Source organism: Tetrao urogallus, assembly GCF_951394365.1.
Source record: "Tetrao urogallus genome assembly, chromosome: 15".
NCBI lineage: Eukaryota > Metazoa > Chordata > Aves > Galliformes > Phasianidae > Tetrao > Tetrao urogallus.
Genome location: NC_136828.1, coordinates 10,321,588 through 10,337,157, shown reverse-complemented (window position 1 = coordinate 10,337,157; position 15,570 = coordinate 10,321,588). Strand labels below are relative to the sequence as shown.

The window sequence follows — 15,570 nt, the reverse complement described above, 5'->3', positions numbered from 1 at the left end:
GCTCTTTGACAAGCCCTTGGGCTGCGGTGTGAGCGCAATGTAGCACAGCCTGTTCGGTGTCTTTGATGCACTGTTGGCATCCTCACCCTGTGAGCAGCTTGGGATGGGGCTGCTGGCTCCCATCACCCTCTTCCACGTCTCCACTGGGCCCAGTGCATGCTTCCTTGTTACTCAAGTCTTAATTACTGTTTATATCCTAGCGTGTGGCAGCACCCTGGGGGGTGGGTGCTGCCCTGCTCCCTGCTCTGCCATCTCCAGAGGTGCTAATTACACAGCAATGGCCATGCAGGTGTAAAGCACGCATAAGGAGCAAAGAGGCTGCTTCAGCCCCTGGTTGAGCTCCTAGCCCTGGTGCCCCCCAGTTCCCATGCTCACCTTGGAGCTTGCGCCGTGCTTGCAGCCACCCCTGTTAGAAACCAACTGTCTGTTGCCTGCTCTGTAAATCTCTCATCTCCCCTTGCCACGTGGTGCGAATTTATCTGGAAGGGAGGAGGTACAAAATGAGTGAGTAGCATCAGTAGCCATAGGGTGCTGCTGGGAAACAAAGTGCTAAATTTGGGGGCTGTCTGCTGAGTTTCCCAGCACTGTGCCCTTTGGGGATCTGTGCAGGAGGAATGGGCTGGCAGGAGGTGGCACCTGTAAGCATGCCGAGGTTCATAGAGTCCTTGCACATCCCGAGCGGGAGGGAACCCGTAAGGATCATGGAGTCCAACTCCTGGCTTCTTCCATGTGGTGTTCAGAGCAACGTCCTTTCTGTTCCACAGCAACATCCAAGGGACCTCAGGACTCCCTTTCTTCCTACTGCTCTTCTCCATTTTAAGACTTCATCTCCTTTCTGTTTTACTTATTTAAAATGCAGTCGTAATCACTGACTGACCGCACGTTGAGCACTTGGCTGGGAGTGTGCTCTGGAGTCGTGCAGCAGCATCCTGTGGGTGTGGAGTGAGTTTTCCATGGTGCCTTCTGGGTTTGTTGAGGAAGGAGTTATCTCCAAACTAGTCTCAGCCAGTGACTGCCAGAATATCTTGAAACCCAGCTCTGTTGAGCCTGTGGTTTGGTTGTGGATGGAAGTACATTGGAAGATACTGGCCATGGACACATGCAGTTCTGCTCCAGTCTTTGTTTTGAGGAGAGGGGTTTAATCTGTGTGCTGGAGGAGCCCTTCTGTGCTGCTGCCTTTGGGACCAGTGGTGCACATGGGCTTGTGGAGCACTGTGAGCATTGATCTGCCTGCAGTGAAGGGCCCAGACAGGTGCCCTCTGGCTCTGCTCCCTGTGCCCTTCTGGAAAATTCAGCTGGACTGTGCTGGAACCCTGTGGTTGTGCAGGACATGGGGCCCAAGGGCTGTGCTGCAGGAGGCATCTGGGGTTATCCTGGTAGCACAGGGATTGGCAAACACCTGCTGTTCTCTTGGGAGAGGATTCCTCTGCAAGGTTAACACACAGTTATTCTCTTTATTTTAATTTTGATCTGCATGTTCCAAGGCTGGCATGTCTGCCTCTAATGAGCTAGTATTGCATCATGAGCTGCCCGTAGGTTGGAGGTGGTATTGCCCTTCCCTGTTCTCTTTCCCTGCTTGATGAGTATGTCTACCCTCTCATCCCTCTAACGCAGCACTGAAAGCCATTCCTTGCTTGAGAAACGGCGTTTTAGGGGATGGCCATGGTGTGTTGTGTTTTTGCTCTCCTCACTGCACCAACTGCGGCACCCGTGGCAGATACGTGCCTTCAGTGTTCACAGTGGCACGGAGAAGTTTTGGGCCCTGTTCACAGGCTGACTCTGCTGAGCTTGAGGAAAACTGGACCCCAGTTACCAAAGGCATCTTAGAGTGGCTCTGTGCTTCTCTGCAGTGCTGAAGCCAGGCTGACTTTGTTGGGACTGGTGGCATCCTCTCTGCTAGCCCGCGGTGTGGCCATGCTGATTAGTCTGTGCACATGGGCAGGTGCTGGAAGAGCACCTGAAGCCTTTCCCCAACCCATGAAGGTGGTTTGGGGCCTCTGCTGGCCTTGGGGTGGCTGCCAAGGAGGAGTGTGGTTGGGATCGGCCACCCCCTAGGGCCGCTTGCACTGTGGCTTCGCACGCCGGCACAACCTGAAGAAGGGCTGCTGTGCCCGAGGAGTGACGGGAGATGGAGGGGTAGGGGGACGCACACCTGGCTTTGGCTTGGGCTTTGGCAGCCCCTCTCCACCCAGCTCTTGAAGGCATGCGTGGAAGTGCCTGGCTACCTTGAGCACCCGGTGACGCTTTCTTTTGCTCTCTCTCTGTCCCTGCAGCTCCCTACCAGAGGAGAAAAGCAAAACGAGTTCATCTTTTGAGCCCAGCCCAAAGCCCAGCGAGAAGCAGGATGCAGAGCAAACAGAGCTGGACTCGGAGCAGAAGCGGAGCCGCGCACGGGAGCGCCGGCGAGAAGGACGATCCAAGACCTTTGACTGGGCTGAGTTCCGCCCCATCCAGCAAGCCCTGGCTCAGGAGCGTGCCAACGCCGCCGACTCCTCCAAGAGTGGCACCGCTGCCTTCTCCAGGGACAGCAGCACCGCCGACACCGACCCAGGCGAGCTGGAGCGGGAGCGGGCCCGGCGGCGCGAGGAGCGGCGCAAACGCTTTGAGATGGTCGACACGGTGGATGGAGCAGGGCCAGAGGAGACACTGAGGATGGAGGTGGATCGGATCCTGCCTGTCCCCTCAGACATCAAACCGCAGAACGTCCACGTGGAGATTGAGCAGCGGTGGCACCAGGTGGAGACCACCCCGCTGCGGGAGGAGAAGCAGATCCCCATCGCTCCCCTGCACCTCGCTCACGCTGAGGACCGGGATGAGGGGCTGGCAAAGCAGCACCTGACCACACTGCTGGAGAAGGAGGTAAAGCAGGAAGCCTGAGCGAGGGTAAAAAAAGCTGCGTTTATTCCTGCTTTGGGATAACAGTGAGCAGAGATATGCTGTCAGGGTGCCTTGAGACGTAGATCCATGTCCATCCTCTGTTCCCAGTGCTGCTCTTGCAGGTAGCACCCCATTGCCCTGTGCAGCCTGCATCAAGCAGAGGTGCTCCTGGTGTTTGTTACCCTGCCTTCCTCTAATGAGATGAGCACAACTGAGGCATATTAACCAGACTCTAAATTTAAGCTCTTAATCCTGTTTGCCTCTGCAACTGTAGAGATTTGTGTCTACAGTTATGCCTACAAAATCATAAATGGGCTGGAATTGCAGTGCGTGCCACAAAAGTTCCCTTCTTGTGAGCCTACATCAAACAATCTCAAGATTTTAGGAAAAGAATAGGTGGCTCAGCTCACTTGGAAGAGGTCCACACGTGGGATAACGAAGGTCATTGTTAGTCAGGATTGAGGTGTATTAACTGGAATGAAAGAGGTACAGGCACAGAGTAACCAGGAGCATCGCCAATCTGAACTGGGGTGGGATTTGCCTGGGCCATGCCTGGCACGAGCTGGTGCCGTTCCTCCTTTGCCACATTGAGCTTCATGAATTAAACTCAAACACAATGCAGTTCTTTCAGGGGGAGGGGCTTTGCCTGTTAAAATGAAATCCTGGTTGCAGAGCAGTGCTGTGGGAAGCCCCGTGCTCTGATGGCTGAGCCCGTGCCTGCTCACTGGACTCTGTCTGTGTATGTGTCCCTCCAGCTGGAGCAGAAACAGAAAGAGGCCCTGGAGCTCCTGGAACAGAACCGACACCTGCAGGACCAGCTGAAAGTGGCACTGGGTCGGGAGCAGAGTGCCCGTGAGGGCTACGTGTTGCAGGTAGGAGAGCTGGGAGGAGAGGGGAACCCATCCTCCCCTGCATCAAAGGGACTCCACTGTGCTTCGGTGCGAGCACGCCCCAGTTCGTGGCGATGCACAGCGCTGAGCAGGCTCCAAGAGATTTGACCTGCTTGGAAAAGTTGCTGATTCTGTTGATTTAAAAGGTTTGCCTGCTTATGAAAACATCTGGTTTGGTTTGCAGCAGGCAGGAGATAACGCTGTCTGTTGTCTTCCCCGGGAGAAGCTGTAGATAGGATCCCAGCAAAGCCCATCTCTTGTCCACTCTGTACTATTTGCCTTTGCAACAGCTCTGATCCCCCTTCCTGAGTCCCAGGTGTTCCTGTCACACAGTAGGACAGACGTAAGGCTTTCTGAGCATCTCATGGCCCTGTGTTTCTCCTGGCCAGGGAGCTTATGTGGTTGTTCCATGGCAAGCCCAGCAAATGCAGAGGCATCAGTCATCCTGGGCAGAGCATCAGGATGTCACACCTACAGCCTGGCTGCTGTATTGGAGCACTTTGGTGATTTCTTCTCTTGCAAGACGCCTTTCCTCAGGAAAGCCTGGAAGGGTTTTGGAATTTTTGGCAGAAGAGATGGGAGAATCTTTTGGGAAGCCTTTCCTCCCCACCTCCAGACATCGGCTTTTGCCACCTCCTCCTCTGAGAGCATTTATGTTCCAGAGAAGGCATGAAGCCTGCAGGGCACCCCTGCCTCTGCTGATGGGTGATTTGATCTGCTTGCTCCTGGTGAGCCAAAGTGATGCTGTGCTCCTGTGGCAGCAAACCTGACATCCTTGTTTGTTTCTCAAGGGAGAAATTTCCCCTGAGGAAACTTCAAAGTCAGAGAAGCCAGCCCAGGCATCTTGCCTTTCTGACTGGTGATCTCCATGGAGGAATTATTAATGCATTTGTTCATTTTGGAGCCCCCATGCTATAGTGCTTGCAGGGAGCAGTGCTGTTTTTACTTGGCAATGTTGGAAGAGAATCTTTGGGGACCAGAAGGAGAAGAGAATGACACAGAGCTAGCAAAAAAGTCAGGGCTTGGGAGACGGCCCCATCCTGTTTTGAACAGCAGATTCAGCATCCATAGGGCTGTTTAGTGAGATGGGTCAGAAGCAAGGTTTGTCTGAGGTGCATAGAGGAACTCCTGCAGGGACACGTCTTGTGAAACTGAGTGCTGCATCCATCTGCTGTCGTGCTGCTGTGCTGAAGTTGACCCTAGCACGTAGGTACAGGGAGGGGAGGTCTGTAGGGGAGTTGACCCAACCTTTGATGCGCTAAGAAGCGTCTCCAGCTTTGACCTAGGAATTGGGCAGGGTGTTTGGAAGGGTCACGGGGTCTCTTCCTTGGGATTTCCCTTTCATTGTGTGGGAGCAGCGGGGTTAAAACCCTGCTGTAGAAGGAAGTAACCCCACCAAACCCTACTGGGGGTGGAAAGATGGAAGCAGGTTATTATTTGAGCTTTTCTGCAGCTCCAAACTGCAGGCAAACATCACAGCCTTTTTTTTTTTTGGATGCACTCTCTGAACTTGTTGCTCCCCCATACCTCCATCACCCCCAATTTCCAAGAGGTTCCTGTGCTGACCAGCTGGCTGCCAGCCCGTCCCTCCCGAGCCCCGTGGCAGCCCCACGTGGACACAAAGGATGCTGTTCCGTAAGGCAGCCGCTGAGATAAGCACCCCATGCATGTGCTGTGCACTGCAGCCTCTCTGCCCTCCTGTAACAACCCTTCTCTCACTCACAGCATCCTTGGGACATGGTGCCCAAGCGGGGGGGGCATGGCAGGGGCTCAGACTGCCCCGTGGTTTCCCCAGCTCTGGTCCCAGTGGGTGAGAGGGGTCACATACTAACCTGTCCCTGGGCGGATGTTCTTGCATGGTTTTTTTGGTGTAAAGCATGAAATTTAACTTAACATAACTGAGTGTCACATCTGTGGGCTTTCCTTACCAGCAACCAGAGTACAGCAGGGCAGGCCAAATTCCTAGGCTTAACGCTGTGCTTTTCTTGCCTCTTCCTGTCTGTGTATTTTTTTTTTAAAGATACATAATTTCTGTCGCCTATTGCATGACTCTCTGTGAGTTTTTTCTTTGCATGCTGCGTTGCTTTGATTTGAATCTCACAAAGGTTGGTTTCTTTTGTTTGACATTCTCATCATACCTGCCCCCAAACCCTCCCTTCACTTGTTGGGCTTTTTATTTTGTCCTTTTTTTGTTCTTTGTTTGGTTTTGTTTTTTTACAGGTAGAGAACTTAGATCCTTCCTAGCCTTAAGCTCTAGCATAACAGCATCTCTCTAATGCACTGAGCAGCCAATAAGTCCTGTCTGGCAGCCCCTGAAATGACATCGCCACGCCGGCTGTCCTGTCTCGCTGCGTTCTGCTGGGAAGTGATGTCATTTGCTGCCACCTCACTTTCTGTCGTTGCTTTTGTTCGGTAGGACTGTGGTACCTGAACTGTGCACTTTTTGTTTCATAGCAAAACGAACCAACACACTAAAAGCAGTTCCTTTCTTCTCGGCCTGTCCCCATCCCTTCCTTCTCACCCGTCCAGTTTTTCTCTTGTCTGTCTGTCTCTGTTTTACTGCTGGTGTTTCTTTTTCATCGTTCTTTTTTGTTCTCTGTTTTTTGGTTCCGTTTGATTTTGGTTTCCGTTTGATCTCCTTTTAGCCTGTGACTGTACAGCTGTTTTGACGTTATGGTCCATGTTTTCTGTTACTGGAAAGCAGTTGTTACTCATTTAAAAAAAAAAAAAAAAAAAGAAAAAAAAGAAAAAAAGTTAGACAAAATAAAATTGTGCCAGGAACAAATCATCCCAATTGGAGCTTGTGGGGTAGCAGCCAAATCGCTGCGAGGAGCTTTTCCATGGCCTGCCTGGCCAGAGGTGTGACACTCAGAAGGGAGAGCCAAGAGTGTTACTAATCTAGTATTTAATCAATTTTTTTAAGACCGAGGTGGCCGCCTCGCCGTCAGGTGCCTGGCAGAGGCTCCACAAAGTCAACCAAGACCTCCAAAACGAGCTGGAAGCGCAATGCCAGCGTCAAGAGCTGATCAATCAGCAGATCCAGTCGCTGAAGCGCAGCTATGCCGAGGCTAAGGACGTCATCCGGCACCACGAAGCTGAGATTCAGAGCCTGCAGGCGAGGCTCAGCAACGCGGCAGCCGAGCTCTCCATCAAGGAGCAGACCCTGGCCAAGCTCAGGAGCGACCTGAGGAGCGAGAAGGAGAAGGCCAAGGAGCAGCTGGAGGAGTGGCAGCATGGCGAGGCCGCGCTCAGCTCCCAGCTGAAGGCCAGTGAGCAGAAGCTGAAGAATGCTGAGGCTCTGCTTCTGGAGAAGACCCAGGAGCTGCGGGACCTGGAAATGCAGCAGGCTCTGCAGAGGGACCACCAGAAGGAGGTGCAGCGGCTGCAGGACAGGATCGCCGAGCTGAGCAGGCAGCTGAATGCCAGCGAGCAGACGCGCATCCTCATGGAGGAGAAGCTGCAGAAGAATTACGAGGCTTTGCTGGAGAGCTGTGAGAGGGAAAAGCAGGTTTTAATACAGAGTCTGAAGGAGGTGGAAGATAAGGCCAACGAGTACGAGAATCAGCTGCAAAATAGCGAGCAGCAAATGGAAATTCTGCAGAAGGAAAAGCTGAGTGCAAAGTTTGAGGGCAGCGAGCTTGTCCACCAGCTGGAGGAGCAGCTGCTGCTGAAGGAGGCCAGCATCCAGAAACTGGGCGAGCACATCAAGGAGCTCGAGAGGGAAAGAGATCAGATAAAATGTCGGTTCCATGAGCTCATGAATCAAGTTGCTGAGTCAGATAATGAGGTTGCAAAGCTGCAAGCCAAGTTGAAAATGGAAGAGACCAACTACCACAATCTGGAGCAATCGTTTGAGGAGGTGTCAGATCAGTTCCAGGGTGTGCAGAAAGTGCTGAAAGAAAAAGAGGAGGAGCTGAGGCATGTTAAGGAAATGCACTTGAGAATTGTGGAGAAGAAAGATCAAGATCTCAGCGAGGCTTTGGTTAAAATGGTTGCTTTGGATAGCAGTTTAGAGGAGACTAAAGTAAGGCTAAAGGCCAAGGAGGAGGCTTTAAGGAAATTAACCAGCGTAGGTGCGGAGCCGTGTGCTGAGGAGGCAGAAGATGTTGGCTGCCATCTGGAGGCTGACGAAAGTCACCCATCTCAGCTGGGGCAGCCTCTGCCAACTCACGATGCCCTCCCGGTTCTGACCTATGCGCTGAAGGAGGAGGAGGAGGTCCTTGAGACCAGCCAAAGGCAAGCAGAGGAGTTTGACTCCCCTTCCAAAGCTGCAGAGCTCCAGGACCAAGAGTTGGCTCAGAAGGCCTTAGCAAAGCCCGATGTAGGAATCATGGGGGCCAAGAGGCAGAGAATCCGTTTCTCGAGCATCCAGTGCCAAAAATATATCCACCCGGACGGATCGGAGAAGAACTGGACCAGCAGTACCTCTTCTGACACCAGCCAGGACAGGTCCTTGTCTGAGGAAAGCATGTCTTCGGAGCCAGCTCCTGGCTATCCATCATCAGCGGCAAGCGACTCCGAGACCTACCTCTCCATCATCCACTCTCTGGAAACTAAGCTGTATATTACAGAGGAAAAACTGAAAGATGTAACCATGAAGCTCGAGAGCCAGCACGGCCACAACCAGGAGACTCTCATCGCCCTGCACCACCAGTGGGCCAGCACAGAGTCTCAGCTGCGGGAGCAGCTCCAGAGCAGCTTATCCCAAGTCAGTGCTCTTGTCTCGCAGCTGGAGAGCGAGAGGCAGGAGAAGCTCAAACTCATAGAAAATCACGTTAGCGAGCTGGGAGGTTTCCAGGTGAAAAACGATCAAGCGCTGGCTTGCTTAGAGAAGTGCAGGGAGCAGCTCAGATCTCTCCCCAAGTCAGATAAGGAGCAAGAGAGCGATTTGTTCCTCGTTACTCTATCCAGCATGGAAACAACCTTATCAGGTGCAATCCAGGCCTTGGGAGGGGCACCGGCCCCACCGGAGTGTCAGCAGAGTGAGGGCCTCGTGGCAGGGTCCCCTGCGTCAGGGGGGGGGGTGCTGGGTGAAGGGGAGCCTGTCTCTGAGGAGAAGCCAGCAGGGACTTTTGGTGCGGGCCAGTTGAGGTGGCTGTCTGAGAGAGTGGCCTTTGAAGCCTCTCTTATCAGCCAGATAGCAGAGTCTCTGAAAAATGCAGGCTCTGAGATATCACAGCTTCTCAGGGAGATCCAGGGGACGGCGGAGGTGGTTCTGATAGAGCCGGCAAGTGCTTCTCACACAGCAGCTGACTTGGCTGGTGTCCTATCTAAGAAGCTGCTGCTGGAAGGGGAGTTCTGGAGCCAGGTGGAGGAGCTGAGAGTGCACCTGAGCACCAGGCAGGGAGAAGCAGAGGGCCAAACAGAACCAGCAGGTTTGGGCTTTTCTCCGTGTTTTCTTAGTGCTGTAGCAGATGCTACATTGATCAAAGCAGAACTTGGGTTTGTGGCGCAGAAGATGAGGGACTCTTTTCACCAGAGATTAAAAATGATCGAAGAAGACCTCCATAACACCAAAACAGCTCTCCAGCAGCACAAGTGCATGTTGGAGGAAATTCTCAAAGCTTACAGGACTCCTGATTTTGACAGAGTTGTGCATCAGATTTCTGAAGCGCTTGAAATTCAGAAAGATGCTTCAGAAAGAGCCCAGATCTCCTGGGATGGGAGCTGCCTCCAAATGGGACCGTGCCAGGAGGGGGCCAAGGTGCAGGAGGTTCGTGGCCTACCAGGCCATGGCAGTGGTGAAGCTCTTGTTTCCATTCAGGAAGATCTTGCCCAACAACTAAAAGACAAATCCAATGTTCTTAAGGAAATCTCTGTTGCCTTACTTTCTCTGCCTCCTGAGGAGGCCATGAGAGATTGCCGGAAGCTCTTCAAGATATCTCAGAGCCTTTCATATCACTCGTGCATGGGAGACCTGGAGCGCTACTCCTCTTTGTTAGTTCAGGATGCAATAGTTCAGGCTCAGGTTTGTTACGCTGCTTGCAAGGTCCGCCTGGAGTACGAGAGAGAGCTGAAGTCGTACAAAGAGTCCTTGCAGAGCATGGATGCACTGTGCCAGGAGCGTGTGAAGACCGTCTCCCTGCTCCGGGATGAGTACGAAGAGCTGCTGAGGAAGCAGCAGGGTGAGTACAGTGAGGTGATCGCCATGCTGGAGCGGGAGAACGCCGACCTCAAAGCGAAGGTCTCCCAGCTCGAAGGTCAGCGGAGGCTTTTAGAAGAGGAGGAGCACAAACACAGCAAAACTTTGAGCGAGTTGCAGGGCCGCTACGAGGAGGAGATTCGGAACGTGATTGAGCAGCTGAACAGGACGGAGGATGCTCTGAAGGCTGAGAGGACGGAGGGCCTCAACCAGCTGGACGCCATCGTCCGCGACAAGCAGGACATGGAGCGCTACCACCTGGAGCAGATGCAGATGCTGGAGGACAAGTTCCAGGCCAAGATCAAGGAGCTGCAGGCCATTCACGGCGAGGAGCTGCAAGCTCTGCAGGAGCACTACAGCCAGAACCTGCAGCGCCTGCAGCACGCCCTTGACGAATACCAGCAGCAGCACCCGGATGCGGTCCCTGCGGTGGGGCCGGGCGGTGGGGATGGCTGGGGGGCCGGGGAGCCGGGTGGCACCAGGCAGGGACCCAGCGGGGACCTGGACTCCATGCACGGCCTGCGGGAACGCATCCAGGAGCTGGAGGCCCAGATGAACGTGATGAGGGATGAGCTGGAGAACAAGCACCTGGAGGGCAGCGCTTCCATGCTGAGGGAAAAGTACCAGAAAGACTTTGAGAACCTAAAGGTTTTACCGCGTTTCGTGCTTTATGGTATCTCCCTCTGGGAGGGTGCATTCAGTCCTAGTGTTTGCCTGGCCTAGGGGCATCCCCTGTGTAGGGCATCACTTCTAAGCAAGCCCCAGAATGCTAAAAAAAGGCCTCTGTAGAGCATGGTGTTTTATCCATGCTTCCTTTCATCTGTGCTGGGGTATTCTAAATGCATTGCTGAGCAGGAGGGGGGGAAAGGTACTGGAGGGAGGCTCAGCATCACGGCTGCTGGAGGTGTAGATGGAAGGAGGGTTTCAAAATAGCTCCATGCTATCAGGCTCTCCTTCAGTTTGAGCACTGTAGTGTTTCTCCTCGTGCCCGAGGCACACTGTTTGTTTGTGTCTTCCCTTCAGAAGCATTCCTGAACTCTGTCCTTCCCAGTCTGATCAAATCTCCAGTCTGTCTCTGCTGCCCTCAGAAACATGAGGTGAGGTGGAAACCTGTGCTCTCCTGCTGTACCTTCCCACAGAAGGATGCCAAGTTCTGCAGCAAAGCAATCTCCTCTACATAGGGAGGTCACTGGTGGTGTGTGCCAGCAATTCGTAACGTAACAAACAGTGCACAGTTACTGGAACCCCAGATTTAGGTGCAGAAAGCCCAGAGTGCCTTTCTTTGGATTGGTCCAGCACTCAGGGTTGGTTGTGGAACCAGTCTTGTAGAGATGGTTCTTCTGAGCCAGATGGAGGATGTAGTGTCAGTAACACTAGGTACTGGTTTGTACGTGTTCTCATGTGCTGGATTTATAGCAATGCATTTACAATACGTGAATTACGGAGTCTCCCACCCTGTGGAGGAGCACCCAACCTTTTCTTCCAGTGTTAAAGGAGTAATGAAGAATTTTGCAAGCCAAGTCCAGACAGCTTCTGGCACTGAGCTGTGAGTTTCAGAAAAGAGAGCTGAAGTGAAAAAGGAAAAATTCCTCCAGATAAAACATAAAGGGGTGGGAAAAGGCACTCAGCTGAAAGCTGAGGAGGGGAGTGACACAGGTTACGTAGAACTACATAACAGAGTGGTGGTGCATAGAATGTTCAGTAGTGTAGGTCAGTAGTTGTTATGTTTTTGTCACTCGGGGAGTGAATTTGTTCCCCCTTAAATCACCTATGGAGTCCCAGTGGCTCCCAGGGGGCAGTTCTACTGTCTTCAGAAATGAAAGAGAAGCCCATGTGGGGCTGGAACCCTCCCCCCATGCCCCGGGTCTGACGTCTGCCCTGGGGAGTTCAGGGCCAGCAGTGTGGGTTTCTGCTGCCCCACTGCCATCATAGTGCCTGGGGTGTTACATTTGCCTCCTACAAGGCCATGAGCGGGATCTGGGCAGGAAATCCACATGGGATTTGAGAATTCACAGCTGGCGATTCCTAAATCCCCTGAGTGCTGCTCCCTATTTCCTGGCCTAAACTCAATCCTAGTCGTTGAATTAGGAAATCATTTCCCACGCAACATTTCAAATGATGCTCACTTGTGAATTAAGGTCCATTGCTGTTATGAGCCATCTGCTTTCCACCCAAAGGTGACCACATATGGAAGCATGGATTGCAGAGGAGAGCAGAAGGGGCGCAGCAAGCTTTTTTGCTGTTTCAACATGTTTGCGTTCCCTGAATGCTTCTGACCCCAGGCCTATCCCTGCCCTTCCACTGTCAGGGGTTGAGGACAAACCCTGACCTTCTGAGCTCCATCCTCAGCTGGCTGCTGTGTGGATGGGGAGGGAGAAGACCCCAGGATGGCAGCCAGGCGCCCTCCACCCACTGTCATGCTGCTCCCAGTTCAACTCCGTCCCCTCATCCCTCTTGCAGGCAACATGTGAGAGGGGCTTTGCAGCCATGGAGGAGACACACCAGAAGAAGATCGAGGACCTGCAGCGGCAGCACCAGCGGGAGCTGGAGAAGCTGCGGGAGGAGAAGGACCGCCTGCTGGCAGAGGAAACAGCTGCCACCATTTCAGGTATGGGGACAGCCGTGTGCTGATGGGGGAGGGTGTTTGCTCCAGGATGGAGGAGCAGCACAGGGGTGGGACGAAGGCTGGACAGTGATCAGAGGGAGACAAGGAAGCGCTGGTGTTTTGGATGGAGTTCCATCTTCTGGTTCTTCTCCGGGCTTGGTATGCATCTCGCTGCCTGTAACAGCGTGTGATCGCTTTTCTGTTCCATCTCAGAAAGGCATTAACCATTCATTGCTGCTCCCACAACAAATTCCTTGTTCGGTGCCGTTGGGAGTTTTAAAGCACTCAGGCTCAGCGTCTCTGCATTAGGAGTCCTGCAATTCAGGAAACAATGTGTGAATTGGTCAATTTCTTGGACTTCTCTGAACAGTGGAATTTGCAGAGCCCTTTGCCACACTGGGATGAAGGGACTGCAGAGCAGTGGGGTGGCTGGCTGGGCTGACTCTGTTTATTGTTCCTGTAAGAAAGCAAACCAAAGAGGCCCTCTCCAACTGTGCTCTTTGGGCATTGCAATGCCAGGCATTAACGCTGTGCCACCCCTGCAGCCATTGAAGCCATGAAGAACGCGCACCGGGAGGAGCTGGAGCGAGAGCTGGAGAAGTCGCAGCGCTCACAGATCAGCAGCGTTAACGCCGACATTGAGGCCCTCCGGAGGCAGTATCTGTAAGGCTGGCTGGGGTGGCTGTCTTTCATGGTGGGGTCAGGCATCTGGGAGGCCCCTGGCTCCTCTGTGATTTTGGCAGTGAGTTGGAGTCAAATTGGCCTTCACAGGGGCTTCTTCCCTCAGTCCCAGCTGCAACCATAGGTTCCTGGGTGCACCCAGGTGCACCATAGGTTTGTGTGTGCAAATGGTTGCCTTTAATTTGGAGGTTTCAGGGGCTCAGTGTCTCCACACTACCCAGTGGCAGCAGCTTTATGGTCACCAAATATGCAGAGGTGATGCTGCTTTTCTTGCTGCTGTTACATGAGGACAGCTGGGCCACATCTGACCAGGCAGGGCCAAAGTACTGAAGCCAACCAAAATGGTCAGTTAACTTTGTGAACTCTGATGCATCTACATTAGCGGTGTGTGGGTGTGCAGGCTTGATAGATCTCAGCCCCAGTTTTGTAAACTTGCCCACCATTTAACCTCCAGGAAGAAGACCTCCTCTGAGTTGGTGGCCAGGTACCAGTGTGCCAGGGAGGGAAGGGTTGGCTTGCTCTGCACTCCAGGTTTTTCCCGAAGGGAGCACACAGATCCCTGTCCTCAGTCCTTAGGTTGTGCAGGACGGGGTTGGGGTGCTAGAGGAAGAGCAGGAACGCGTGTGCAAATGGTCGACGTCTCTTTGGCAGGGAGGAGCTGCAGTCAGTGCAGCGGGAGCTGGAGGTGCTGTCAGAGCAGTATTCACAGAAGTGCTTGGAGAACGCCCACCTGGCGCAGGCGCTGGAGGCTGAGAGGCAGGCCCTCCGCCAGTGCCAGCGGGAGAACCAGGAGCTCAACGCCCACAACCAGGTGAGGGCAGGGGGAGCCGGGAGGGTGGGGATCGGCATGGTTTGGTTGGACGTGGTGATATTAGAGGCTTTCTCTAGTGTTAATGATTCTATGGTTCCATGTCATCGTGGCATCATGTCTTTGCTGCCCCCCGCTGGCTTCCTTGTGTCCAGTTGGGGTGAAGATGTGAGGTTTGTGATAAAAGATGCCCGTGAATGGCTCCATAAGGCAACAGAGAAGGCCCTAAGTGGGGCCAAGGAGATGTCACCATCTCTCTGCTGAGCCCTGGCTCATCCTGCAACATCTCCCCCTCTTCCAGGAGCTGAATAACCGCCTGGCTGCGGAGATCACGCGGTTGCGGACCTTGCTGACCGGGGAGGGTGGAGGAGAGGCTGCTGGGTCGCCTCTCACCCAGGGCAAAGATGCCTACGAGCTGGAGGTGAGCACCTTGCGTTGGGTTACAGCGGGGCTTGGGGTCCCAGTTTCCCCATTTTGTACCAGGCAGTTTGGTTTTGTTGTCTGTGAAGGTCTTGGTGTTGTGGTGTGTGCAGGGTGCTATCACGCTGCTTCTGTCCTTCCAGGTCCTGCTGAGGGTCAAAGAGTCAGAAATCCAGTACCTGAAGCAGGAGATCAGCTCTCTCAAAGACGAGCTGCAGACGGCACTGAGGGTAATGTCGGCTGCAGGACTGCTTCTGCATATCCTAAGGGCTGTGCTTGTCTCCCCTGTGTGTGCTTAGATTCCAGCTTGCTTCCCCCCGGATTTAAAACAGCATTTCATTTTTGCCCTTAATTAAACTGAATACCTGTGTTGGTGTTGTCAACAAAGCCTCCCACAACTGTCAGCCCAGGACTTATCCTTTCTTCCTTCTTGTGGGAAAACATTTTCCTCAAGTGTTTTTTCCCTGTGCCTGTCATATCAGAGATCTGAAATGGCAAAAATAATCAGCGTTAGAGACCTCCCAACATTAGATCTGGTCCACTTTGGACCAGATGCTGGACTCTGAGCTTTCTGTGCATCTGGAGTCCCGCACATCTGCTTGGTGCAGCTCTGAGCACGTGGCTGGCATCGCTGCCCGAGGCTCTGAAGTGCAGAGCAGGGGACAGAGCTCCTCGCTGGGTGAGCAGGGCTCTGCTCCTCCTCTGGCTGCTGGTGCTGAGCTGCTCCTCATGCATTCCCCTCAGTTCTGGCTGTCTGTCTTACGCTCTCGGGTTGTTTTTGTTCCTTTGCCAGGATAAGAAATACGCCAGCGACAAGTACAAAGACATCTACACAGAGCTGAGCATTGTGAAGGCCAAGGCAGACTGTGATATCAGCAGGTTGAAAGAGCAGCTGAAAGCAGCCACAGAAGCTCAGGGAGAGAAATCCCCTGTGAACACCACTGTATCGGGATATGGTCAGTGCTCTTCCAGCCGCTCTGAGCCATCTTTGGGTTCCTGGTTTAGTGCGTGCATCCTGGTGTCTGAACCCTTGTGCAGTACTTGGTCTGAGCACAGGGCTTTGCGAGGTGCTTTTTTTGCCATTTCACGTTGGATCCCACCTCTGCTCCTTGTGGAAACCTCACTGGGGCAGCAAGGAGTGGGCAGC

General features: G+C 53.3%; 1 protein-coding gene across 1 annotated transcript in view; it reads left to right on the top strand.

The window, feature by feature from the left end:
• The window catches only part of MPRIP (myosin phosphatase Rho interacting protein), a gene marked incomplete at both ends in the record, with an annotated part of 56,967 nt that overhangs the window by 37,736 nt on the left and 3,661 nt on the right, over positions 1–15,570 (top strand). Inside the window, 9 exon segments of the mRNA XM_079542948.1 lie at positions 2,274–2,859; positions 3,633–3,749; positions 6,691–10,557; positions 12,370–12,517; positions 13,060–13,177; positions 13,847–14,006; positions 14,305–14,424; positions 14,567–14,653; positions 15,217–15,379. Coding sequence (XP_079399074.1) covers positions 2,274–2,859; positions 3,633–3,749; positions 6,691–10,557; positions 12,370–12,517; positions 13,060–13,177; positions 13,847–14,006; positions 14,305–14,424; positions 14,567–14,653; positions 15,217–15,379 — 5,366 coding nt within the window.